The sequence below is a fragment of the Mobula birostris genome, chromosome 8, assembly GCF_030028105.1.
Source record: "Mobula birostris isolate sMobBir1 chromosome 8, sMobBir1.hap1, whole genome shotgun sequence".
In the NCBI taxonomy this organism is placed as follows: Eukaryota; Metazoa; Chordata; class Chondrichthyes; order Myliobatiformes; family Myliobatidae; genus Mobula; species Mobula birostris.
In genome coordinates, this window is record NC_092377.1 from 144,171,305 (window position 1) to 144,199,271 (window position 27,967).

The 27,967-nt window shown below is 40.1% G+C and overlaps 1 protein-coding gene across 1 annotated transcript in view; it reads left to right on the forward strand.

Annotated features, from left to right (window-relative positions):
- Positions 1-27,967, forward strand: part of LOC140202087 (scavenger receptor cysteine-rich domain-containing protein DMBT1-like) — a 72,853-nt gene that overhangs the window by 31,953 nt on the left and 12,933 nt on the right. Inside the window, exons 5-7 of the mRNA XM_072266949.1 lie at positions 5,068-5,385; positions 7,386-7,451; positions 7,548-7,859. Coding sequence (XP_072123050.1) covers positions 5,068-5,385; positions 7,386-7,451; positions 7,548-7,859 — 696 coding nt within the window. The remainder of the gene's footprint in view (positions 1-5,067; positions 5,386-7,385; positions 7,452-7,547; positions 7,860-27,967) is intronic.

Sequence of the window (27,967 nt, forward strand, 5' to 3'; positions counted from 1 at the left end):
TACAACATTCGCGCTCCAACTCTCATTTATACAGTGTCGTAATTTTACCTCTTTGACAGTATCACATTACTTTTTTCCTCATATTTCCCTGTTTATTTGACACACAGCTTCTGGGGACAGTACTGATGTGTAAGTGTGTATGTGTTGGATAATGACGCTAGGGCATAGAAATGCAAGCTGAAATACGTAAAGGGTTGAAGGTGAATAAAACTGATATGACTCAGAAATCTGACCAGACACCATCGAAAAAGTGGAAACAGGAGTTCCCCAGATAACGATGGTTATTGGCAGAGGATGAGAGAGGGGATCCTGAAGGAGAAGTGGAGAAAGAGAGAATAGGAAGGGTATGATGTAGATATTACCAGAAGGGAGATGTGCTTGTTCCAGATACTGCCATACGAAATTTTGATCGTGGTAAAGTTCGTGATGAGTGCAGTTCATGAAGCAATCAGGAATACTTTCAGATATTTACGTCTGGTGTGCTAAATGCAGGATTGCCCATGTGATGAGAAATGAAAGAATAAATAGAAGCGGAGATATTGAGTTCTTGAGTTACGTTTATCAAAAATTATTTATGGCTGGTTACTCAAGACATGGGTGAAACAAGTGGTTTAACTGCTTATCCAACAATTACCATTGGACGTTCTAACGATATGCTCTGGGAGTGTATGTGTTTTTTTATGGTTTGTCGTGTGCACTAATGTTTGAACATGAAATAATTGCAAATAAAATATGCTCATCAGAATGTCTGTTAATTAATAATGGTGGAACGAGTTCAAATGTCTTAATTTATGCAGCATAAATATTATTTTTACAATTGATTTTTTGTGCAGTCATACAATGGTGATAGGGAAGAGTGAGCAACTTTGCCTGCTGGTAAATAAAGGTTTATTGTTTTAAATCAAGTGAAGTATGTTGTGTTCGTATATATCTTGTGCAGATATAAATCCTGTTAAAAGAATGTTAATTTGGAACTAATTATACTTCGCAGGAACAAAATAAGTCAAGGAAAATGGAATTCCAAGTGAAACTTCCGTTTTCCCACGTTTCTACAAGCGCAATTAAATTTTTGCCCTGCAATAGATTGGGAGTGGGACATGGAGAAATATTAACCGGAAACCATCATAAGCAATATGTTCAAAATTCAGCGTCTAGCCCGGTTTGTTGTTGAAGACTGCGAGCTAACTGTCAGCATCTGATTTCTATATGCACTACTTGGTCCTCTTAAGCTCCATCAACCCTTTTGGAGCATAGGCCGCTGGTAGCAACACGCCAGTTTTCGCTATCTTAGAACAATTGGTGTGGGCCTCATGATCGTAATTGGACCGTCGCTGTGGACTTCACCACATGACGTGCTATGTCTGAACGTTCAAGGATACATGGTGCATCGGAAGAATAGGAAGGTAGGCAGAAGGAGAGGCGTGGCTTTATTGGTAAGAAATGATATTAAATCATTAGAAAAAAAGATGATATAGGATCGGAAGGTGCAGAATCTTTATGGGTTGAGCTAAGAAATTGCAGGGGTAAAAGGGCTCTGAAGGCAGTTACATATACGCCTCAAGGGTGCAGTGATGTGGCCTACAAATTACAACAGGAAATATAAAAGGTTTTGTCAGAAGGGCAGTGTTATGATAATTGTGTGGGATTTTAACAAGCGAGTGGATTGGGAAAATCAGGTCGGCACTGGATCTCAAGAGAGAGAATTTGTAGAATGTCTGCGAGATGGCTTTTTAGAGCAGCTTGTTGTTGTGCCAACTAGGGGATCAGTCATACTGGATTGGGTATTGTGTAATGAACCAGAGGTGATTAGAGAGATTGAGGTGAAGGAATCCTTAGAGGCAGTGATCATAACATGATTGAATTCACTGTGAAATTTGAAAAAGAGAAGTCGAAATCTGATGTGTCGGTATTTAGGTGGAGTGAAGGAAATTACAGTGGCAGGAGAGACGAAGTGGCCAACGTTGACTGGAAAGGGACACTAGCGGAAAAGACGGCAGAGCAGCAGTGGCTGGAGTTTATGTGAGAAGTGAGGAAGGTGCAAGTCGGGTATATTCCGAAATAGAAGAATCTTTCGAATGGAAAAAAGGGGCACCCGTGGTTGACAAGAGAAGTCAAAGCCAAAGTTAAAGCAAAAGAGAGGGTATACAAGGAAGCAAAAAATAGTGCGAAGACAAATGATTGGGAAGTTTTTAAAAGCTTACAAAAGGAAACTAAGAAAGTCAATAAGAGGGAAACGATTAACTATGAAAGGAAGCTAGCAAACAATATCAAAGAGAATACTAAAAGCTTTATCAAGTATATAAAGAGTAAAAGACAGCTAACAGTAGATATAGGATCGATAGAAAATGATGCAGGAGAAATTGTAATGGGAGGTAAGGAGATGGCAGAAGTACTGAACGAGTATCTTGCATCAGTCTTCACTGAGGAAGACATCAGCAGTATACCGGACTCTCAAGGGTGGCACGGAAGAGAGTGTGCGCAGTCACAATTACGACAGAGAAAGTACTCAGGAAGCTGAATAGTCTAAAAGTAGATTAATCCCCCGGACCAGATGGAATGCAACCTCGTGTTCTGAAGGAAGTAGCTGTGGAGATTGTGGAGGCATTAGCGATGATCTTTCAAAAGTTGATAGATCCTGGCATGGTTCCGCAGGAATGGATGATTTCAAATGTCACTCCGCTATTTAAGAAGGGGGCAAGGAAGCAAAAAGGAAATTATAGACCTGTTAGCTTGACATCGGTGGTTGGGAAGTTGTTGGAGTCGATTTTCAAGGATGATATTACAGAGTACCTGGAGGCATATGACAAGATAGACAGAACTCAGCATGGATTCCTTAAAAGAAAATCCTGCCTGACAAACCTATCACAATTTTTTGAGGAAACAACAAGTAGGCTAGACAAGGGAGATGGAGGGGATGTTGTATATTTGCATTTTCAGAAGGCCTTTGACAAGGTGCCACACATGAGGCTACTTAACAAGATAAGAGCCCATGGAATTACGGGAAAGTTACATACGTGGATAGAGCGTTGGCTGATTGGCAGGAAACAGAGAGTGGGAATAAAGGGATCCTATTCTGATTGGCTGCCGGTTACCAGTGGTGGTCCACCGGGTTCCGTATTGGGGCCGCTTCTTTTTACATTGTACACAAACGATTTGGATTATGGAATAGATGGCTTTGTGGCTAAGTTTGCTGACGATACGAAGATAGGTGGAGGTGCCGGTAGTGCTGAGGAAACCGAGAGTCTGCAGAGAGACTTGGATAGATTGGAAGAATGGGCAGAGAAGTGGCAAATGAAGTACAATGTTGGAACGTGTATGGTTATGCACTTTGGCAGAAGAAATAAACACCAGATGATTATGTAAATAGGGAAAAATTCAAAGTTCTGAGATGCAGCGGGGCTTGGGAGTCCTCATACAGGATACCCTTAAGATTAACCTTCAAGTTGAGTCGGTGCTGAAGAAGGCGAATGCAATGTTGGCATTCATTTCTGGAGGAATAGAGTATAGGAGCAGGGATGTGATGTTGAGGATCTATAAGGCACAGGTGAGACCTCACTTGGAGTACTGTGGGCACTTTTGGTCTCCTTATTTAAGAAAGGATGTGCTGACTTTAGAGAGGTTACAGAGAAGATACACGAGAATAATTCCGGGAATGAGAGGATTAACATATGAGGAACGTTTATCTGCTCTTGGATTGTATTCCTGGGAGTTTAGAAGAATGAGGGGAGACCTCATAGAAGCAGTTCGAATGTTGAAAGGTATGGACAGAGTGGATGTGGCAAAGTTGTTTCCCATGACGGGGGATGCTAGTACGAGAGGCCATGTCTTAAGGATTGAATGGCGCCCATTCAGAACAGCAATGCGAATATTTTTGTTTTTTAGTCCGAAGGTGGTGAAACTATAGAATTTGGTGCCACAGGCAGCAGTGGAGGCCAAGTCATTGAGTATATTTATGGCAGATATTGATAGGTATCTGAGTAGCCAGGGCATCAAAGGTTATGGTGAGAGCGCGGGGGAGGGGACTAAATGGGAGAATGACTCAGCTCATGATTTAAAAGTAGGGTGACTGAATGGGCCGAATGGCCCGTTCTGCTCCTTTGTCTTATTTTTTTATGATCTTATGGTCTTCTGTGCGAAGGTGATTCCTCTCCTAGTGATGAGGTCTTCTCTTGGCTTTTCTGTAACAATGTGTTTTTTACTGCCCTGCGGGATGTTGTGGCTAACCCTCCCACCTCCGATCAACGATACACGCACTTATCTTCACTGTTAGAGGATTGCAGACAGCAAAGATACATCGCCATCTACAAAATAATATGGTCCTATTTTAAATCAGGTGTGGACGAAACTCGTGTGACTGTGAGAATGATGTATTTAGTAAGGACACACCTGCATGTACATCAGTTCCTTGTCAGTTGCTGGCAAAATGGATAATTGGATCATCCCACAATCACACGATGTCCCGAAAGCCATAATAATTGGATAGCCGGAGGTTTTCGACCGGAGCGACAGTGTCAGCTAATCACTTCCCTGCAATCTGATCCACTGATTTTCTTGCTGCCCTGGATGGGGACCACATTCTGCAAGCTGTACGGAAGCACTTGAGTAGGTGACTGTGCTGCAGACCGTGAAAATATCCGTCTGGAAGATATGAAACCCCAGAACAGCAAGGCAAATACTTGGCACCGTGATTAATGTATATTCCTGAAAACAGTGCCGTTGCTAAAAAAAAGTTGCACCTGGCAAATTCAATGCCTGCCTTTTCCTGCTGGGTTCGAAGGTAGCGTGCGATAATATGGTTTAAATATAAAGAAATTTCAGCTCGCACAGCTTAGTAGAAAATTCACAACCCCGCTCTGTTACATACTGGATTCTTCCAGCTTTTTTGTTGTTGCTTTGCCATATATTAAAGCAAACCGATACTTGAGCAGCGTCAGCATTAAATATTCGGTGATATTATTGTATAATTATTTTCAAAATATAGATTCTGAAAACTATGCAGAAATGCGAACGAGATGATTAGTTCAATTTGTTATCGAAATAATAATCTCATACATTTCTGTTCAACAGGCCACTTGCAATTAAGGTTGTCTGGAAGTGATGATGTATGTGCGGGAAGACTGGAGATTTATTACGACGGATCCTGGGGAACAGTTTGTGATGACTCCTGGGATCTGCTTGATGCTAATGTAGTCTGTAAGCAACTGGGTTGTGGATATGCTTCGAAGGAAAAAACAATTCATGGTCACTGTGGACGAGGCACTGGTGTAGTTTGGCTGGATGAAGTAAATTGTTCTGGTAATGAGTCGCATCTCTGGGAATGTCCTTCAGCTCCGTGGAGCCAACATGACTGCAGCCATAAAGAAGACGTGACAGTTCAGTGTTCAGGTAAGGATACTTCCATTGTGCTGATTTTCTGCCGTGTGTTTTGGTACTTATCATTTTGAAGATGTGGGAAATATTTTATGGCATCCAGATGGAGTATTGGCAAATGATTGTCTGTGTAATATTTCCCTCTACATTTAGGAAACTAAACAATTCACACTTTGCCTCGGAGTACCTTCTTCAGGGCCTCAAAAAAGAAGAAACATACAGTTTTGAGCAGCAAAGAAGATAAAGGGGTTGATGTGTAAAACAATGGCAGCCCGCTGATAGCGTGAAGAAGTATACATTCATATATCAGTTCGAGTAACCAGATTGGATTATGGCATGTTGTTTGCCTGATCTGTTGCTTACGGTGAGGTCGTGAGCTATACACTCTCGGCCAGTATATTTTATTTGTATTTATTTTTATTCAGAGGAAGAGCGCTGGATCATACCTTTCTAGCCCAACGAATTAAGTGACCATGTCAGCTACAAAGTATGCCCTGGAGTGTGGAGGGAGACTGGGGCAGCCGGAGTAAATCACGTGCTCATGGGGAAAACGTACAAAATCCTCACAGACATCGGCGGTATCACGGTTTGCTGGTTCTGAACCAGCGTTACGCAAATAGCTGTGGTACGGAAAGAAAAACAATGAAGAAAATTGATAAACATAAGGGATCAATACTTTTACAGCTAGACGCGAACATGTACAAACCTAACTCTGGATAATACGATACTGATTTTTGAAGAATAAGTGAAATTTCGAAGAAGATTAAGGCTGTTTTTCCGCTTCTGTTCCATTTGATCGTTAAAGTGAAGGACGATACGGGTCGAAAAATAATTTTAGGGCCAGATCGGCGATGTTAATAAGGAACAAAAAGCGCACCTGACAGACAATTTTGCGAACTGAACGCAGATGCTAATCAGAGCCATTAAGCTGCTGAGTAGAGACCAAATCGTGAACATAGACGATAATATCTGCAAGATATATATAGAATCAAAGAAGTGCAGGAGAACCTTGGCTTAAAATTTGAAGACTGTTTGAGTCCTGGAAGGAAAGAAGATAATAGTCACATCGAATACCCTTGCATCAAAAAGTGATCTGGGACTTAATAGGCTGGGTCTGAAGAATGGGCAGACGGTACACCGAGAGAACGATTCGTACGAAAATCGTACGATTCGTCATGATTTATAAACTTTTAAATGGACCTTTATTGCTTTTTTTTTTTCCCGTCAACTTATTTCCAGCTCTTTCTTCACTCTCCACATCATGTTCGGACCAAAATAATATAATGCTTGTTCCTCATATTTCATCAAAACAAGACCCACATGCAATGCATAATTTTTCGTAAATCCCGGGAAATCTAACACAATTTCACCAAAAGAACACTTCCCCTTCTCCACATTCCGCAATTCGTTGAAATACTTCTCTATCTTATTTCTTATTTGATTATCCTTCCATACCTTACACTACCTTATTAGTGTTTCGCAGGATTTATGTTTGTTCATGTATTTCTAATATATATATCACATGTCATTTTCATTTTACAAATAGAATTTCAGTGTTTTACTGTATGGAAACATTGTGACGAGCTTTGCATTAACTGCTTTGTTCTCAGAACACAAAAAATGCCCCTGATGAACGGAGGTCGGCGATGTGAAGGGAGAGTGGAAGTGTTGTACAATGGGACATAGGGAACAGTTTGTTCCGAGAAGCTGGATGAAAAAGCTGCAAACCTGATCTGTAAACAAAAGAAATGCGGACCCCTAATATCTATTGAATATTACTTCTATAGATATGGAAAGGGATCTGGTCCAATATGGCTGGATGAGATAAAATGTTATTCGTACGAGTCGACCCTTTGGCAGTGTCATGCTGACCCGTGGGGCAAACACAGCTGTGACTACAAGGAGGATGCAGGAGTTGAATGTGCAGGTGACAGAATAAATATATTACTTGATGATTTGCAGTTTAAACAAACATGTTAAAATTAAATAGTCAACGTTTTTTCTCTTGTGTTCAGAACCCATAATATGGGAGAATTACAGCATAAAGACCTGCGATTCACGAAATTTATTTGGTTCTGAAGGTTAGCAGCTGTTCCATGCTACAAGTTGAATATCAGTTTCAAGTTAATTTCGAAGATGTGATTGATAGAATATAATGGTTTTGTTGTTTCACTAAGAATTGCAGTTGCGTCTTTCTGGCGGCAACACCAATTGTTCAGGACGGTTGGAGATCCTGTACAATAATACCTGGGGCACGGTATGTGATGATTCCTGGGATATGGCCGATGCTAATGTTGTCTGCAGGCAATTGGGCTGTGGCTCTGCCCTTCGGACACCAGTACCGGATGAAAATATTCAGAGCGCTGACGACATGTGGCTGGATGAAGTGAAGTGCAAAGGAAGTGAATCCCTTCTGTCCGATTGCCCTTCTTCTCCAATCGGTCAGCATGACTGTGATCACAAGGAAGATGTCTTTGTCGTTTGTTCCAGTATGTATCTTTGCACAAATTTGATGTTATCTTCAACTGTTTTTTTTTTGAATTTGGAATTAAGAACCTCTGAAAAGTAAAATCCTAAAAAGATGAAGTTGCTGAAATTTGTCTAATAATTGTCTTCACAGCAATGGCCAGACGTCCCGACAGTTCCACCTATTCAGGTATTTGATATGAACGTTTTTTATTATTATCCGTGTTTCAGTCTAGAATGATAGCCGTGATATCCCTTTGTTACTTTTTGTCAAATACAGTGGTCGCCCCCAAACGCTTAACATACTGTCGGCAATTATTATTGTTTCATCAAGTATTTGAACCAGGATGTTGCAAAATTCTTTAAAATAATATATCCAACTCCAGTCAAAATTTCGACGAGATTAACGGATATGGTCACTGGGGTCATTGTCTCATTATTAACCATCCAGAGAGGGCCGTGAAAAGACGTTATTGCTGAAACTTTGAAGAATTTTGATGAAGGGTTGCTGAACTTTGACCAAGTAATGGTAATTAATTCGGGTCATGTGCTGGAACCAATATAATCACTGATTTGAAGTAAAAGTGCAAGATTTAGTTCATTGATGTGTTAATACTGAAACATTTGCTGGTTTGGAAGTTAGTATCAAAGTCATATAAATGAGTCCCATGTAGTTTATTTTGCGTATCAGTATTGTACTTCCAAGCAAACCCTTCATGATATGCTGGACCCCATGGGATAATGCTCTGCGGCTACACCTGTGCCTTGTTGATAACGTATCGCAATTTAACCACCGATACCCCACAAGACTGGGTCCTCTGCCCCTATCTGGTTACATGAGCATTCAAGGTCTGTGTGACCATATTCCGTTCGCTCTCCATCCACAAGTCTGTAGATGATATCACTTTAGTTAGACATATCACGAGAACTCAGGGAGATTTAAAAAAAAAGATCCCCAGTACTACATGATGTGCACTTGACCCGACATTTTACTTCGTTATGATCTTGCCCTCTATAGTTTATTACTCTGTTTTTTTTTTACTGCAGCTGTTGTAGTTTATTCTGCATTCTATTATTGCATTAGGTGGTTCATCCTCACAATTTAATGACATGAGCTGTATGCACAATACACAAAACACGTATTTCAACATACTGTATGGTTCCAAAATGTTCACTGTTGTGCCAGTGTGCACCAGTGCAGGAAAAATCGAATATTTGGTTTATGTCTTTCCACATCCCAACAATTATTCTGATTTAATATTCATAGCAACTATGGTGTGTGTCTGACGCTGTTGCAAGCATATTATCCATAGGTGCATTTTTCTGTGTCTTGGGTCGGGTGTCATTGGTGGTGAATCTGCAGACAGCTTCTGCTTTCACCCCATTCCACATAACACGGTGAAGAGCGTTATGCTTTTCACAATGTACCATTCCCACATAACAGAAGCGCTGTACTTATGGGGCAATAGAGAACATCGGAACGTAAGAAATAGGGGCAGAAGAAGGTTATCTGGCCCGTCGAGCCTGCTCCACCATTCAATAAGATCCTGTTTGATCTAGCCATGTACTCATCTCCATCTACCTGCATTTTACCTATATCCTTTAATTCCTGTACTACGGAAAATTCTAGCCAACCTTGTCATAACGCCTGCGCTGTTTCATTCGGCAGAGAATTCCACAGAATCACCACTCTCTGGGAAAAGAAGTTCCTCTTCATCTCCATCTTAAATCTGCTCTCCCGAATCTTGAGGCTATGACCCTAGCTCTAATACCACCTACCAATGGAAACAACGTTCCGTCCACTACCTTATATAGCCCTTTCATAGTTTTATATATTTATCCAAGATCTTCTGAATTCTGTCGAGTACAGTCCCAGGCGACTAACGGTCTCCTCATATTCTAACACCCTCCCCCAGCTCTGGAATTAACCTGCTGAACCTCCTCTGCACCTCCTACAAAGCGCGCATACCCTTCCTCGAGTAAGGAGACCAGAGCTGCACGCAGTACTGCAGGTGCGGCTCGCCAGTTCCGTATACAGTTGCAGCATAACTTCTCTGTTAATAAATGCAATCCCTCTAGCAATGAAGGCTAACATTACTTTTGCCTTCTTGATAGCCTGCTGCACTTGCACACCAATGTTTTGTGATTCATGCACAAGCATTTCCAATTCACTCTGCATGCTGATTTTTTTTTTTTCCATTTAAATAATAATCTGCTCTTTCACTTTGCCTTCTAAATTGGATCACCTTGCATTTACCAACATTGTATTCCATCTGCAAGAACCTTGCACACTCGCGTAACCTATCTATATCTTTCTGTGGTCTCTTCATATCCTCTGCACAATTTGATTTTCCACTCAATTTACTATTAACGGCAAACGTAGATACACTGCAGTCGGTCTCCTCTTCCAGATTGTTAATGTATATCGCGAGCATTTGCGGGCCCAGCATTAACCCCCGCGGCACACTGCTCACCACTGATTACCAATCAGATTAACACCCAACTCTCTGCATGCTATTGGTTAACTAATCGTTTAGCTATTCTAATACATTACCCCCAAATCAATATACCTTTATCTTATGAATGTCTTTTATGTGTTACCTTATCGAACAACTTTTGGAAATCCAAGTAGATAACGCCCATCTGTTTCCCACCATCCACTGCTCGTTATATCCTCAAAAACTCCAGTAAGTTTGTCAAACAGGACCTGCATTTATTGAATCCATGCTGTATCTGCCCGATGGACCAATTTCTTTCCTGATGCTTCGCTACTTCTTCGTCAATGATTACTTCAAGCATTTTCTCAACTACAGATGTTAAACTAATTTGCATAAAGTTGCCTGTTTTTTGCCTAATTGCTTTATTGAACACTGGTATGACATTCGACATCTTCCAATCCACTCGGACCTACCTAAAGTCCAGAGAATGTTGGTAAATTATCACCAAAGTATCTAATATAACTTCTGCCATTTCTTTCAGTACCCTAGAATGCATTCGTTCAGGACCAGGAGACTTATCTATCTTCGAGCTCAGAAGTTTGTTCAGCACTACCTCTTTAGTGATAGCTATTGTATCGAGGACCTCACCTCCACTCGCATCCATAAGATCTCTCTTTTGCATGTTAGATGTGTCCTTCACCGTGAAGACCTACACAAGTTAGTCATTCAAAGCCTCTGGCATTTCCTCATTACCAAATACCAGTTTCCCCTCCTCATCCTCCAAGCCATACGTTCCCTTTCGCCACACTTTTCCGCATTATATGATTCTGAAAACTTTTACTATCGGTTTATAAATTCTGTGCTAGTTTATTTTCATAATCTAGCCTCCCTTTCTTTATTGGTCGCTTACTGGTTCTTTGTTGCTTTTAAAGTTTTCCCAATATTCCGGTTTCACACTACTAACTTTATATTCACAAGCTTTTAGTTTGACGCCTTCTTTTATTTTCTTAGTTATCGAAGGCAGGTTCTCTCCACTGTAATTGTCCTTGTTTTTAATTGGAATATAGCGATGCCTTCTTTTATTTTCTTAGTTATCCATGGCGGGCTCTCCCCACGTTTATTGTCCTTGTTTTTAATTGGAATATATTTTTGTTGAGTGCCGTGAAAAATCTCTTTGAATGTCTTTCACTGTTCCTCAACTGTCCCGCCCTATAGCTTACGTTGCCATTTTATTCACCACTGGTGCTTTCAACGAAACATTTCTCATCTTTCTACATTTCCTGTTCTACGGGTAATTCGGTATTATGCAGACTTTCCTTCGGACTAAAATTTTACTATTTGTCTTTCTAAATGTCAGGACCTAAAAATTGTCGCGCCAGTTTTAAATGTGTCTAATAATTTGCATTTCAGTGGTTGTTGTTGTCTGTATTACCCTTGGCATCGTCCTCGTGGCTGAGTTATTTGCACTAAGGGCGATAATAAGGACACATCCAGCAAGAGGAGGTAAGTTTCAACACTTATGATTTATTATTTTTCATAATAACATGTTATATCTTGGAAGAGCAATGACTGCTCTTTTCCCCAGAAATTCACATTATTATTGGTTATAATACGGATGATATTCACACCTATCTAATAATGCTAACCCATCATCATTTCTAATGTAATCTATCGAACGCAGTAGAACAACAATCAGAAATTATTTCTATGTATGCAGATGTACCTTGTATACAAACTGTCTGACTTTGCAGTAATTTGCCCGTGCCTGCAGATATGAACTCTGCTGGGGGGATCTTCCAAGATCTTGTTCACCAACAGTAGCAGATAATTTATTTCCCGTTGTTAATTTCAATGGCAAAAGGGTTATTCTTCAATTAGAAAATCGTGAATGAACTTTATATTCCCAACTCGCACTTCAACAGGCGCAGTGTTAAGAGGTGGAGACTCACCTGGTATCTTTTCCCAAGCAATTTATGAAGAGATTGAGAATATTCCTAAGATCACAAAGTTGGATAATACAGAAGATTCAGATGTGTTTTAAAAACATTGAATTCTCAAACGATATACAGTACACTTTTTCCATCCATAAGATATTAGAGATCAGCAAATACCACGAAAAGGAAACAAAACAAACTTCTAGGTTGAAATTAAAATTTAGAGATAGTTATTTATATAATGTCCAATGATAACATCTGTAAGTGTGAACAGAGTGAGAACTCAATCTTTAGCTCATAAAGTTTTCTGCGAAGAGCTTTGGAGGATGTACGTAGATTTTTCTGCTGTTTAAACTTTCTGCTTTTCTTTATCATTGCACAGTTAAAGCAGTGATTAGGCCAGGCAGGATAGCTCAAGGCTCCTGTTGCGGGATGGAAGATTTCAGAGAGTCTGTTGACTACACCTGTAAGAGGTACAGCTTACTTCAGACTGTGTTAAGGAATTAGAGCTTGAACTGGATGATTATTCGGAAGGCTGAGGGGTTTATCGACAGCACTATCATGGAGGTAGTTGCACACCAGGTACAGGACGCAATCAACTAACTTCGGGATGGGGATTTGTTGGGGCGGCGAGTAGTGCAGAATACCGCTGTAGCTGTTCCCATTAACATCAGGTGTACGGCGTTGGATACTGTTGGGGAATGTCCTTGCAGCAAAAAGCCAGAATAGTTAGGTCTGTTTCACTGAGACCGTCTTGTGACTCAGAAAAGATAAGCAAAAGAAGAGGCGAGCTGTAGCGATAGGCGACCAATTGGTTAGGGGAACAGACAGGACGGTGTGTCTACGAGAATGAAATTCCGTGATAGTATGTTGCCTCACAGTTGCCAGGGTGAAGAACATGATGTCCAAAACACTCTTAATTAGGAGCAGCTAGTTATTATGTTGCACATCAGCAGCAATGATATAGGTCGGAAGGGCAATGAGCTCCAAAAAAGAGAGCTTAGAGAATTATATGCTAGTTTGAAGGATACGGTCTCCATGATTGTAATCGCAGGATTGCTGTCGGAGGCACGTTCATAGATCGTTTTCTTTTGTTGCTTGGTGGGGCGGGTTTAAACTATAGTTGCAGGGGGATGGGAACAAGCGCACAAATGTGGATCTTGGAGTGGCTGTGTGGGAGCAGTTGTGAGCCCAACAAGCAAAGTCAACAAATCGAAAGCTTGAGCATGGTGCAACAAATATTCAGAGTTGCAAATACTGAAATGGAAGAATATTTTTAGGAAAGCTGTATGAGCTTTGGTCATGGATGAGCACGCAGGATGGTGGCATTGGAACCATCAGTGAGACGTGGTTACAGCAGTCATCGTCATAGAAATGTACAGCACAGAATCGGCCAATCGGCCCATTGAGTTAATGCCCAACCCTTTAAACTGTCTTTTACAAGCAACCTGCACCAAACCATAACTCACTATACCCCTACCATCCACGTACATATCCAATCTTCTGTTGAACATTGAAATCGAGCATGAGTGCATCACTTGCCCTGACAGATCATTTCACGCATTCAGAATCCTCTGAATGAAGATGGTTCCCTTCATATTCCCTTTATATATTTTCCCTTTCAAACTGAACGTATGCCCTCCATTTCAAGTCCCACATATCCTACGTGGAAGCGTTTGCTTACATTTACCCTGTCTATATCCTCATAATACTGTATGTCTATTAAATATCCACTCGGTATTCTATATTCCAAGGAATGACGTCCGAATCTATCCAATCTTTCCTTACAGCGCAGGGCCTCCTGTCCCGCCAATATTGTTGTCAATATTCTCTGTATTCATTCAATCTAACTTACATATGTTCTGTAGGTAAGTGACCACAATTGCACACAATACTTCAATTTAGGCCTCATCGATGCCTTATGCACCTTCTGTATATCATCCCATGTACTATACGCAATACTTGTATATATGCCGCCCAATGTGCCAAAAGCTGTCTTTAAGACCGCATCCACCTGTGACGCCATTTTCAATTAATTTTCTACCTGTATTCTCCGATATCTTTATTCTACAGCACTCCTTAATGTTCTGCCGTTCACTGTGTAAGATATGCGCTGGGTGTTCCTACCACAGTTCAAAACCTCGAACATCCACATAGAATTCCATGTGACATTTTGCAGCCCATTTTCCGAACTGGGCCGGATCCCGCTGCAATTTATGATAGCCTTCCTTGCTGCTGCTACACTACAAACTTGCTGTCTTCCGCTAATTTGCTGATGCAGTTAACCACATTTTCATCCAGGTCATTGATAAAGATGACAAACAAGAACAGGCCCAACACTGATCCCTGAGGCACTCTACTCGTCACAGGAGTCGAGTCAGACAGCCAACCACCTTTGACCACTCTCTGGCTTCTTTCACAAAGAAGTCTAATCCAGTTTACTACTTCATCTTGAATGCCGTGAGGCTGAAACATTTTGACCAGTCTTCCGTGCGGGATCTTGCCAAATGTATTTCTAATTCATTCATTGATTTCATTGCTTTTCCTAGTAATGTCTACGAAATTCTATTTAAGGTAGGTTGGAGTTGCCTTACCATGCGCGAAACCATGAAGACAATCCCTATTCTGTTAATGTCTATGCAAATACTCATATACCGGGTCGCTTATAATACTTTCCAATAACTATCCCACGACTGATGGCAAGTTCACTGGCCTATAATTTTGTAGTTTATATTTGGAGCCTTCTTAAGCAGGCATAAGAGTAGTTATCTTCCAGGCCGGTATCTCATTAGCCTATCTGAGTTTCTCTTTTCGGGCTCCTGCCATTTCTGTACTTGCCACGCATATAATCCAAGGGAACACTTTGTCAGGCTCTCGGGTGAATCCACTTTAATTTGCCTCAAGAGAGTAGACGACCCCTCCTCTGTGATCTGTATATGTTCCACGAAATCAACGCTGCTTTTCCTCGTTTCTATAGACTGTTTTCGTCTCCTTTGTAAATGCGGGTGATAAAACTCAGTTTACATCTGCACGATCTCTTTTTGCACTACGCACGGATTACTAATCTTATCTTCAATAGGGCCGATTTTATCCCTTGCAATTTTTGTTGTTCTTTACATATCCGTTAAATCCCTTCGGATGCTCCTTCACCTTGTCTGCTTGGGCAATTGCATGCCTTCTTTTATCACTTCATTTTCATTGTTCAGTGTTCTCTTCGATTCCTCACACGCCATAACTACTTAATTTATTCGTATCTCCCTTTACATGCGAAACACCTCTTTTTTTCTTAACAAGTGCTGAATATCCCTTGAAAGGTTAGGTTCCCTAGTTCTTTTATTCTGCATGCACACACAAGCTTTGTATTCTCAAAATTTGACTCTTGAAGGCTTTCTAGCGACCAAGTACATCTATGCCAGAACACAGCCTTTCCGAATCCATACTGGTTAGGTCCTTCCTGATATACGAACTTCTGGCAGTTGCCCTGTCTGTTCCTCTAATAAAAGATCATTTATAGCATGCTCTATCACTGGCACTTCTAGATACGGATGTAGGAAACTTTCCTGAACACAATTGACAATCTCTATATTTTCTCGTTCTTTTAAGGTATCAGAATCCTGGTCAATTTGTGCGGAGTTAAAATCACCCACTGCAACGACCTACTGTTTCTGCTGGCAGTCTCTAATGTCTGTACAATTTTGCTCTTCCAAGTCCAGCGGACTGCCAGGTGGTCTGTAACATAGTCCCAATAACGAGGTCATACTTTTCCTGTTTCTCAGTTCCTTTAGTAACGTCTCACGAGATTCTCCAATCTGTCATAACAGCACGAAGTGACATTTTGGCTGACTTGTAAAGCGAGCTTTCCTCTTTAATGCTCCCGCTCTGACCCATTTGTAGCTATGGAAACACAGTCCTGCCCCCTTCAACTAAGTCTTACGAATGCCTACAATGGTATAATACCATGTGCTAATCCATGTCGTGAGCTAATTTGCCTTCCCTATGATACTTCTTGTATTGAAATATGCGCAATTCAGAGCATTAGTTATACTATGCTCAAAGTTTTGTTTCCTGCCTTTGTTGGAGGTTTTACCACATCTAACATAGATTAATTTTGTCTGCCAATTAATCCCAACTGCTGATTGTCCACTGCTCTACACGCTAAGCAGCACGAGCCGCTGCCTGAGGCCAACTTGAGTGAACTTTGTCTTCTCAAGATTCTGATCTGCAATTTGACATTGTTCTAAGGAATAAAGTAGGGCAGGACTGGCAGCTTAATTCCAGGGTTCCGTTGTCTTGGAAGTGAATGAGCATGAAGAATTATTCTCAAGGACAAAGCTTGGACGGCAGTGGATACCTACTGAGGCGTTATAGGTGGAAATGTTGAATAAGAAAGGAACAAAGACTTTAAGGATAATTTTCAGACTACCCCACAGTCCGCAAGATTTAGAGGGGCACACTTTTGAAAAAAAAACTCACAGACTGTTACATGAAACATAAGTTGTGATTCTTACTTTCCATCTATTGACTGAGATTCCCATACTTTAGAGTTTGGCACAGAGTTTATCAGAAGTGTTTATGAGAGTTTTCCTAATCAGTACATAGAAGTCCCAGCGAGAAAGAGCATGATACTAAATCTCCTACTAGGGAATGAAACAGGGCGAGCGGCAGACGTGTTTGTAAGGGAATACTTTATAGTTTTTCATCTAGTGCACGTTATGCCACTAGTTTCAAGATCATTGTGGAGAAGGATACATCTGGTCCTCCGATTAAGATTCTTAATTGGAGAAAGGACATATTTGACGGTATCAGAAAGGATCGGGTAAGTGTGGACTGGGACAAGCTGTTTTCTGGCAAAGGTGCGCTTGCTAAGTAAAAAGCGTTCAAAAGTGAAATGCTGAGCAGTATAACAATTGCATGTTGCCATCAGAATAAAAAGCGGAAATAGCATTTTTTAGGAAACTTAGTAATTGAGCCCCTGTTTAAAAAGAAAAAGATGCATGAAATGAATGATCAGGATGGAGCAAGTGAGGTGAGGTGTACTCGAGGTGTATAAGACATACGAGAAAGCACACTAGAATGAAATCAGGAGGGCTAAAAGAAGGCACGAGGTTGCTCAGGTAGAAAAGTTGAAGGCGATCTAAACACTGTTTCAGGTATGCTAAGAGCAAAGCTATAGGAATGCACAAACTTTATTCTCTGGAAAATCAGAGTGTTCGCATGGAGCTGAGAGGAATGATGGAAGTCATTAATGCTTTTTTGCATCAATATTTACTCTGGACATGGAAGGATTTTGTAGATGTTCAGCAAAGCAGACTTGAAGTCTACATTATATAGGAGCACGCGATGCTGCCCTGAGTCAATAAATTTCCAAGGCTTGACAAGGTTTTCCTTGAGATATACCAGCATTCAAAATGAGCTGGTAATTTTGAATAGACATTGGCTTCACGGGGTAAGCCATAAACTGGTCCTAGATTATTACTTTTCTGATTGTAGGCCTATCATCATGGTGCCACAGATGTCACTGCTGGATGTCTTGCTGTTTGTCATCATTATTGACCATGTCGATGGTAGTTTGGCCAAATGGATTAGGAAATCTGAGGATTAGAAGAAGATTGGGGTGTCATGAACAGCGAGGAACACTGTCAAAACTTGCAGGATTTCCTGGACCAGTTGGAAAAGCTGGCTGTAAAAGATACATGGAATTTAATAAAGACAAATGTTAGGTGTTACAGTTTGGTAGAACTTAAACCTTGAGTCGTGGATCATCGAGCAGTGCAGTACGGCAGAGGGATCCCGGAAAACAGATGCATTATACTTTGGAAGAGGTGTCACAGGTAGATTAGGTCGTAAAGGATGCTTGCGGCACATTGGATTTCATAAATGAAAGTACTAATTACAGGAGATGGGATGATGCGTTGAAGTTCTGTAAGACATTATTGAAGCCTAACTTAAAGTATTATCAGCAGCCATCTTCGCCTATCTTCACGAAAGATGTCAACGAGAATGAAAGAGTGCAGAAGCAAAATACAAGGATGCTGCAGGACTTGAGATATGGGAAAAGGTTAAATAAATTACCTCTTCATTTCATAACGTATTTGAGAATGAGGGAGATTTGTCAGCGATATGAAATGGTAGAAATATTTATCTAGCAAAGAAAGGCAGACAATCCCTGAAGAGTATTGATAATGGCTCGGGTGAACCTTCTTATAAAGACACAGTGCAGAAAAAGGCAAAGACAAACAACATGTGAACAAAAAAAAAAAATGCCGAAAACAATCGTGGTGATGGATAAGACCATGATCCCACATGTCATACGACACAGTACAAAATGGCAATAATGAGGAGGAGGAGGGTGATGATTTTAAATTAAGACCAGTGTGTAGCGTAATACAGTCAGATTGTTTCCATTGATGTTGGTTGAGACGACAACTAAAGTTAATATGCTAAGTGTGAATGGTCAAATGTTTAAGGAGAACACAAAGAGATTTTTCTTTCACTCAGAAGTCGTTGAGGTTATGGACTGAAAGCTAAAGTGGTGGAATATGAACTGAGCAAGGAAATGAGTGTAATGGAGAAAAAAACAAATGCTGGTTTTGCTACAATAGAGAATGGTAGCTGTGCCCGCATCCAGTTTTAAATATGCACCATGTTCTATGGCATGGTCACTCAGATGACGAACAGTTTATGACTTCTGTGCCAAAGGTAAAACAAGCCTTTTCATCACCTACCTTTTTCACTGTCTCCAAGACCCTGGTTCCATTGATTCCTTCAATCAAATCGACTATTACACCAGTAACCCATTGAATGTCACCTTTCAAGGACTAGAATGTAGTGAAGAAACCCACTGCGTTCCCGGTTGGTGCATGTTTTGTTTCTGCTTTTATTTTCTACCTCTACCTCATGCTGTCTGCGGATATAAACTGACAAAGGATGTTGTACAGGCATGCATAATATAAACTGATCTGAGATCTAACACTTTTGTGATAGATTTGGGTTATTTAATGTGCATGACGAAGAAATAAATCCTCTGAGGCTAAGCAAGTAACTGACTGAAAGGTTATTTCATTGTCCATTGCGTTTTACTCATTTCCATGTGGAGGCTCTGAGGACTACTTAGTTTGAAAGCACGAATGCTTTCACTGAGAATAAACAATACCTTACAATTCTGTCAGTGCAATAAAAAGACTGAGCAATATTTCAAGTGTTATTCATTCCAATCTACCCTTAGCCGGCATAATATGTCAACTTTGTTTTCGTTCTCAGGTAGATTAGCTCCCACTCCACGATCCCATATGCCGATGCCAGTCTTGAAGAAAATGAAAAAGCTCTGACTTAAATCGAGAAGATATCCTTTCATCTGTTAAGAAAAATGAGCATGGAGATCTTCATCTTTTTGACTTTTATCGCAAAATTGCCAGTGGGAGAAACATTGACTTAGGTGGAGCATACTTGGTTCGATTCTTGTCCTGTTAGTTGCAAGAAAAAAAAATGTTTATTTGTATGCAGGTGTCTGGAGAAATGGAAAAAAAAGACAATATTTCAAAAAAAACGTTCATACCATTTCTATCGATTAATTATTAAATGTAATTTGCCTCTATTAGCCATTCCAATATCCCATAAAGTTGTTTAAAGATAAATGGAATTACGGCTTTATCGCGCTTTATTTTGTTATTGTTGTTGGCAGTCGGTGATTCATTTTTGCATTGTTCTGCAAAGTTTTAGGCAAAATAAATAAATATATCATCGTATTAATGTGTTCACATTTTTCCCAAAACGCAAGCCAAATTAGGGGCACTGAAAGACCACCGCGCCGTTTCATCATGTATTCTAGTATGAACCAGAGATACATACCATTAGCATGGGCGATCACGTGATTCACCAAATGTTGCAACGAGTTGACATCTGGCATAGAAGTTTGAAAACGAAAAATAAAGTTGCCATCAACTGATTAGGGGAAAAAGAAGTGAAGTTAAAAAGTCTGGGAATGCTCGTCATGGTCATTAGAAAGAGAGAGAAAGAGGGAGAGAAAGAAAGATAAATTGAAAGAGAGAGAGAGGGAGAGAGAATAAGGGGGAGAGAAAGATTGGGGGAGAGAATAAACTGTCAGTTCAACCTGATGAGCTGAAAGTTATCCAGGAAATCTCTTCTATTTCGTCAGTTCATCTACGGACATTCGATTAAAGATTACTTCCACAGCCATTCACTTAATTCCACTCTGATGTACTCCAAAATTGAAAATTTGTTTGGATGAAATTTAAGTGGAGTTGTTATAAGCGTAAATTTGAAATGCATTATTTACTCCATTTTCAGAATACAGTCCAGCTTCAGCAGGACATGGAGATAGTTTTTGCTTTGTGACGAGTTTAGCAGCAAAATCACAGAATGAGAATCGAAGGACAGAAAATATAATTCACTATTGCTGCTGCAGTGTTGCATTTATTTAATAAACCTGCAAGCGAAACTCCAGTCTATAACACCATTCGTCTCCTGTCCTATAAATTCACGTCGTTGTGTCTTAAACTTTAGTGGAGAAGTCTTATCAACTGAGCACTGATGTCGCTTCAGGTCTATCATTTTGATGGATTTCTTGTGGGCTAATGCCTTATACCTTAATTGTTCATACAGCTCTTAACGGTTTACACAATTCAAGGGCATTCGTAGATAACTAATATACGTGTGTCCGGACAATGACATCGAGATTTTTTGAAATTATAAAAGAAATAAAAATTGAATAAAATAAATGTCAGTGTCACTCATGTTATGAGTAGAAATTATATGATGATGTTGAAAAGGGTTTTCTGTGATTTTTTTTGTGCAGAAAGTTTTTTTAGCTCTTTGAATATCAGAATAGTTTCATCTTTTAGATGTTGAAGAGGTAATTTATCCAAAATTTGGTGCTCTATATTCCAAAGCCTTTTTATTCCTTTAGACAGCACATTTTTTTAATCCAATGCAGCTTCAGGCAATGAAGTGCAGATCAGAACATTAGCTACTACTACAGAAAGAAATCGCTCCTCTTTCTGGTTCCTTCAATATAAGGTCAGAAGTCCATAATATATGGCAGAATTAGGCAATTTGCTCCACACAGTCTCTGCCATTGAATCATCTCTTTCCATCTCAGCCCCAATCTGCTGCCTTCACTACATTTCCCTTTATTCTCTGACTAATAAAGGCTCTATAACGTACACCTTAAATATACCGAAGAACTTCGCCTCCACAGCCACCTGTAGAAAGTAATTACAGTGACTCACCACTCTCCCACTAAGGAAATTCCTCCTCACCGACATTCTAAGTGAATATCCATTTTTGGAGGTTGTGTTTTCTAGTCTTCGACTCCTGCAGCATATGAAACGTCATACAGAACCATCTAATCCTTCTTGCAAATGACGTATAATGTAAAAAGGTAACGGTCAGAAACAGAGCACTGTGGAACGCCTGCAGTCACTGATAGCAAATCAGAAAATGTTCTCTTTATTCTAACACTTTATCGATCAGCCAATGCTCTGTCCATGTTCGTATCTTTCCTGAAATACCATGTTTACTTAACTTTGAAAAGTGCCTTGTGTGTGGCACCTTGTGAATGGCCTTCTGAAAATCCAAGTACGCAAAACCCAATAATTATTAACTGATTATCCTGCTTGTTATTTCTTCAAAGAATGCCAACAGGTCTATGAGGCATTGTTTTCTTTTAAGGAAGACACGCTGACTTTGGCCTACTTTACCCTGTGCTTCTAATTACCCGGAGCCATATTATTATCAATGTATAGGTCAGACTAACTGGCCTATAATTTCCTCTCTTTTGCATCTACTCCTTCCTGAAGAGTGGAGTGGATTTTTCAATTTGCCAGTCCTCAGGATCCATGGCAGAATCCACTGATTCTTGGAAGATCATTACTAATGCTTCCGCAATCACCTGAACTGACACCTTCCGAATCCTGGCGTTACAGCATCTTGTACAGGTGACTTATCTACCTTCAGACCTTTCAGCCGATCAAAATACTCCTCCCTAGTAATGGCAAAGTCACTCACTTCTGCCCTCTCAAACTCTTGAAATGCTGGCTTACTGCTAATGACTTCCACATTAAGGACTGATGGAAAGTACTTACTCAGTTCGTCAACCATTTTATTGTTTCCCCATTATTATCTCTCCGGCATTATTTCATAACGTTCTGTATCTATTCGCGCTTCTAATTTGCACTTTACATTTTTGAAGAAACGTTTGGTATCAACTTTAATATAATGGGCAAGCTAACATTCGTATTGTATATGTACCTTCTTTGTGACTTTTTAGGTGCCTTTTGTTGGTATTTCAGAACTTCCTAATTATCCAACTGTAAATTATTTTTTTGCTCAATAATGCCCCCCTCTCTTTAGCTTTTATGTTGACTTTGACTCTCTTTTCATTTTTGGTTGTATCATCCTGCATTTAGGATGTATATATCCTGCACCTTTCCTATTGCTGCCAGAAATTCCAACAATTGCTGCTCAGCCATGCGTGCTAGTGTTCCCTGACAATCAATTTTGGCTGGCTCCTAACTCATACCTCGGTAATCCCATTAATTCCACTGTAACACCGATTCATCTGAACTTAACATGTACTTTTCAAACGATAGTCATATATATTCTATCATATATGACTACTGCCTCATTGCTATTGTTGTACCTATCGCTCTCTAATCATCTCCGGTTGCTTGCACAGCATTCAATCCAAAATAGCTGACTCCCAGTGGGCACATTCACGGGCTGTTATAAAACCATCCAGGAGACATTCTACATTTTTATTTTTCTCGGAATTTTGCCAAACTAGCTGCGTTCTGAAATGCCCTATTACAGTGATAACATTGCCTTTTTTGATATACTTTCCTTCCCCCGTTGTAATTCTATACCACACCTTTGCTACCTTTCGAAGGTTTTTTTTTTACATTTTGCATCAGCGTCTTTTATCACTTGCATTTTATTTTGTTAGCTCAATCCACAAGGACTCTCTACCTTCGGGTTCTCTGCCAACTCTTTCCAATGAATTGATTACACTTTTTTTTTTTCACCAGTGCAGCTACCCGACCCAATCGGTTTACTTGTCTGTCCTTTCACACTGTCCTTCAAAGTTAAGCTCTCCCCACCAGTATTCTTCTTCCAGTCACGATTGTGATGCCCATAGAGTCATACATTCCAAATTGTAGATTTATTATAATTGATTTATCTTATTTATTTGCATTATGTCCAGTCAAATAGTATACATTCAGTCCTGTATTCTTTGGCCTTTTTACTTTGGCCCCTATCCACATTACAACTCTACTAGTTGACTGCTGTTTGGTCCTGTCCTCAGCCTCGCGTTGCTAGTTGTCTCACTACACTCTGCTTCGGTTTGAAAAACAATGACTCAGTCCTTAGCCCTATCATTCAGGTCCTCATTCACCCAACAAGTCATTTTTTATCCTCCGGATCATCTCTAGGAAACCTGTCTACAATGTTATGTTTAAACACGCAAACACAAGGAAATTAGACCCATAAATTTCTCAGTCAGCACACAGCCAGCTGCGAAGTATAGAGTTGGCATATCAATACAGCAGAGGAAATGATAAAATGGATGATATTTTTCATCATACGCCATGATAGCAGGTGTTTCCTGCCAGCTCAACAGATAAACAATTTTTGCAGAGACCTTCTTGTATCAAAGCAGGATGTGGCAAGAGATTTTCATAAACAAGGAATGAAATAGGAAAAGCATTTAATGGCCACTGTCTCAAAATCCCCTTTCTGATTGCTTGTAAGAAAAACAAGATGCAGCTCACTTACATTGAGTGTGAGATTATATTATCTAAAATCTGCGCAAGTCGCCATGGATACTCAAGAAGAACATAATTGGTTTGTTGCTTTGTAACGGTTGGAAGTGTTGACAACTGGGCAAAACCAATTGCAATAGCGTATTGTGTAATTCATACAATATTGGCAAAAATTCAGAGCACACTGCACTCAAAGTTTCAAAGGTCTTGAGGTCAATTTAATGTCAGAGAACTGTAAACAATATACATCCAGAAATGTTTTTTTTTGCAAACACCTACGAAAATAGCCCCAAAGAATGAACGACAGTTAAACATGAGAACCCAAAGTACCCCCACCTCTCCCTCCCGTGAGTTCTCGAGTACAAAATCCGACAATAAACAGAGAGCTCTCTCTAAATGAATAACTGCAGCTCAACTGTCTCAATTGTTACATTTCATCAACAGAAAAAAAACTATTTCATCTTCAAGTGTCATTAATACCATGAAAGCTGGTAGCATTATTTGAATTTTGAGCAACACACACAAAATGCCCGAGGTACTCAGCAGATCTGGCAACGTGGATGGAAATAAACAGACAGTTGATGTTTTGTGCTGATACCCTTGTCATCTGTTGCTGTGTGAAATATATCCAGACGTTTTATTTATGTGCAAATTAACGAATATATGGTGTAGAAAAGAAAAGCTATGGTCTCCAGAAATTGTAAATATAATTATAACAGGTGTTTCAGAAATGGAGTTGTGTGATAATTTTCATTATGAAAAGCGGTGATGTGGAAAGTGTGTATAAGAGGCATGCTGAAATCTGGGATATGAGGTGGGGAAGTCTCCAAAAAAAAAAAAAAAAGAAACGTTAGGATCAGCGCCTGATCTATTTGTTCGGCTGATTGCAGTTTAATATGTAAATCAAAATCAAATTTACAAATGTCAGTTTGCAAATGCAGCTCCACTTCTCAGATAAAAGTTGTTGTTATTAATTCTATACGATCTTATCTGTGCTTGTTTGCACATTCCTGAACTTATATTTACTCTTCCCTTTTCATTTTCCATTTTCATTATATTAGCACTTATTTAGAACCTTTTCACATTGATCACTTTTTTATGGTGTAAACAGAAAGTCATCGGACAAATGCAACATCAGATCTGAGCCAACAACTGCTATATGGCCTATTGAGTGCTTCTAGTACTTGTCACGTGATGCGGTTTCCATTTACATTGGAATGACTTTCAGTTAGGCTCCACAAATATCTATTTTCAATATTTGGATTTGACTCTGCTGCTAGCAATGTGACTCTATATTACCCAATTCTAATTTCTAGAGAAATGGTAAGGTCTCTAATATTGTTTTATACCCCATCCCTATAGCAGGAATTAACAAATTGAAGAGTCCTTCAAGTGAGATGTTTGGTTATGAGAACGCCAGAAACAGAATGTTTTGTTCAAGAACCCGGTGGAGCGAGACCTGAGGCACTTATATCTTCCACCTGATGGCAGCATTGAGAAAAGAGCCTAGCCTGGTTGGTAAGGATCTTTGATGATGCCAGTGCCTGAGAAGAATAATGTGGAAAAACCTTAATAAGTATTGCCTGGTGGCACTCACATGGACAATGATGAAATGCTTTGAGATGTCGGTCATGAGCAGACTGAACTCCTGCCTAAGCAAGGACCTGGAATCATTGCAGCTTGCCTATCGCCACAATAGGTTAACGGCAGATGCAATCCCAATGACTCTCCACACGGCTTTACACCACCTGGACAACACAAACACTTACGTCAGGATGCTGTTCATCGATTATAGCTCAGCATTTAATACCATCATTCCCACAATCCTGATTGAGAATTGCAGAACCTGGCCCTCTGTCCCTCCCTCTGCAATTGGATCCTCAATTTCCTAACAGGAAGGCCACAACCTGCGGATTGGTGATAACATGTCCTCCTCGCTGATAATCAACACTGTCGCACCTCAGGGGTGTACACTTAGCCCACTGCTCTACTTTCTTTATACACATGACTGTGTGGCTAGGCATATCTCAAATACCATCTGTAAATTTGCTAACGATACAACTATTGTTGGTAGAATCTCTGGTGATGACTCGAAGGCTTACAGGAGTGAGATATGCCAACTAGTGAAGGGAAAGACGAAAGAACACATATCAATCCTCACAGCGAGATCAGAAGTGGAGAGAATGAGCAGTATCAAGTTCCTTGGTGTATAGATCTCTGAGGATCTATCCTGCCCCCAACAGTTATAAAGAAGGCAAGATACGGCTCTACTTTATTATGTGTTTGAAGGGATTTGTCATGTCAATAAATACACTGAAAAACTTCTATAGTTGTACAGTGGAGAGCATTCGCATCGGCTGCATCACTGTTTGGTATGGAGGGGCTACTTCACAGGACCGAAAGAAGCTGCAGAAGGTTGTAAATCCAGTCAGCTCCCTTTTGGCTACTTGCGTAAAACGTACCCAGGACATCTTCAGGGAGCGGTCTCTCAGAAAGGCAGTGTCTAGCATCCCGGTTCTCCAGCATCCAGGGCATGCCATTTTCCCAATTTTCTCATTTTCTCAGCAGATAGGAGGTAGAGAAGTTTGAAGGCACACACTCAGCTATTCAAAACAGCTTCATCCCCTCTGCCATCTGATTCCTAAATGGATATTGAATCTTTGGACGCTGCCTCACTTTTTTTAAAAATCTACAATATTTCTGTTTTTGCACTTTTTTTAAAAATCTATTCAATATATGAATACTGTAATTTATTAACTTATTTATTAATACTTATTTTATTTTATTTTCTCTGCTAGATTATGTATTGCATTGAATTGCTGCTGCTAAGTTAACAAATTCTACATCACATGCTGGTGATAATGAACTTGATTATGATTCTGATTTTAATGTCAATATGCTCAATGGTTGGAAGCTATTTGCCCGTAATGTACGATTACCTTTTGTAGAATTGTCCACGTAAACACACTGGTATTCTCATACAGGCCATATTGAAGCCTTTCCACCACAAATCTACACACGTTTACCAGAGATTTGATGCCATATCGGATCTCCGCAGGCTCCTGAGAAGGAACTTACTGCCATGCTTTCTTTGCAATTACATTTACATGATTTGTCCAGGAGAGGTCCTCTGAAGTAGTGATCTTATTGACATTGAGCTAGATGTTGTTGCTCTTAAACCACTCAGACAAATTTTCACGCTCCGCCCTGTATGCTGGTTCATCACAATTTTGAGATATTGCGATCTAACACAGACAACAAACTGGTAAAACTATACTGCACCCTGTTTAAAATACCCTCATCTTCATAATGGAACCTAGGGCTCCAGATACTAAGCAAATGTTTTGTACAACTGCATCATTAATTTCTGAATCGTGAAAGTCATGGGTGCCAAGCGCTATCCTTTGATGTCGTTCTCTACACTTCATGCTTCCTCAGTATCTGTGACATGAAGAAACTTACAAGAGAACTCATATGTTACATCACATACAACTGAACTCTCAACACCAATCACTGTGGAACACCACAGAATACTCTCTTCTTGCAAGACTATTACCTTTCAATCACAACCCTCTGTCATTTAAGGACAAGTCAATTCTGAATCCAATCCCGCCCAGCCCACCAGAGGGACACTATTAAACAGGTTACTAAAGTCCGTGTGTACAACATTCACTGTTCTACTGTTATCAACAACTTTGGTCACATTCTGCAAAGCTATGTGCCATTGGTGAAAGATAACTTGTCCTGCAGAAAATCATGTAGTTTGTTTCTCTTACGATATTATTTTGATTTTTAATTCCATTATATTAATCCTATCCCTTCGAAAGTGGAAAAAAAAATCTCAACCACAGATGTAAGGCTCACCAGTCTCGAGTTTCCTGGATTAACCTATTTGCTTGCTTGTGGGTAGACGAGATCTTCATCAAAGTCCCAACAATCTTCACCTTTGCCTCTCTCCCGAAACTGGGATAAATCACAT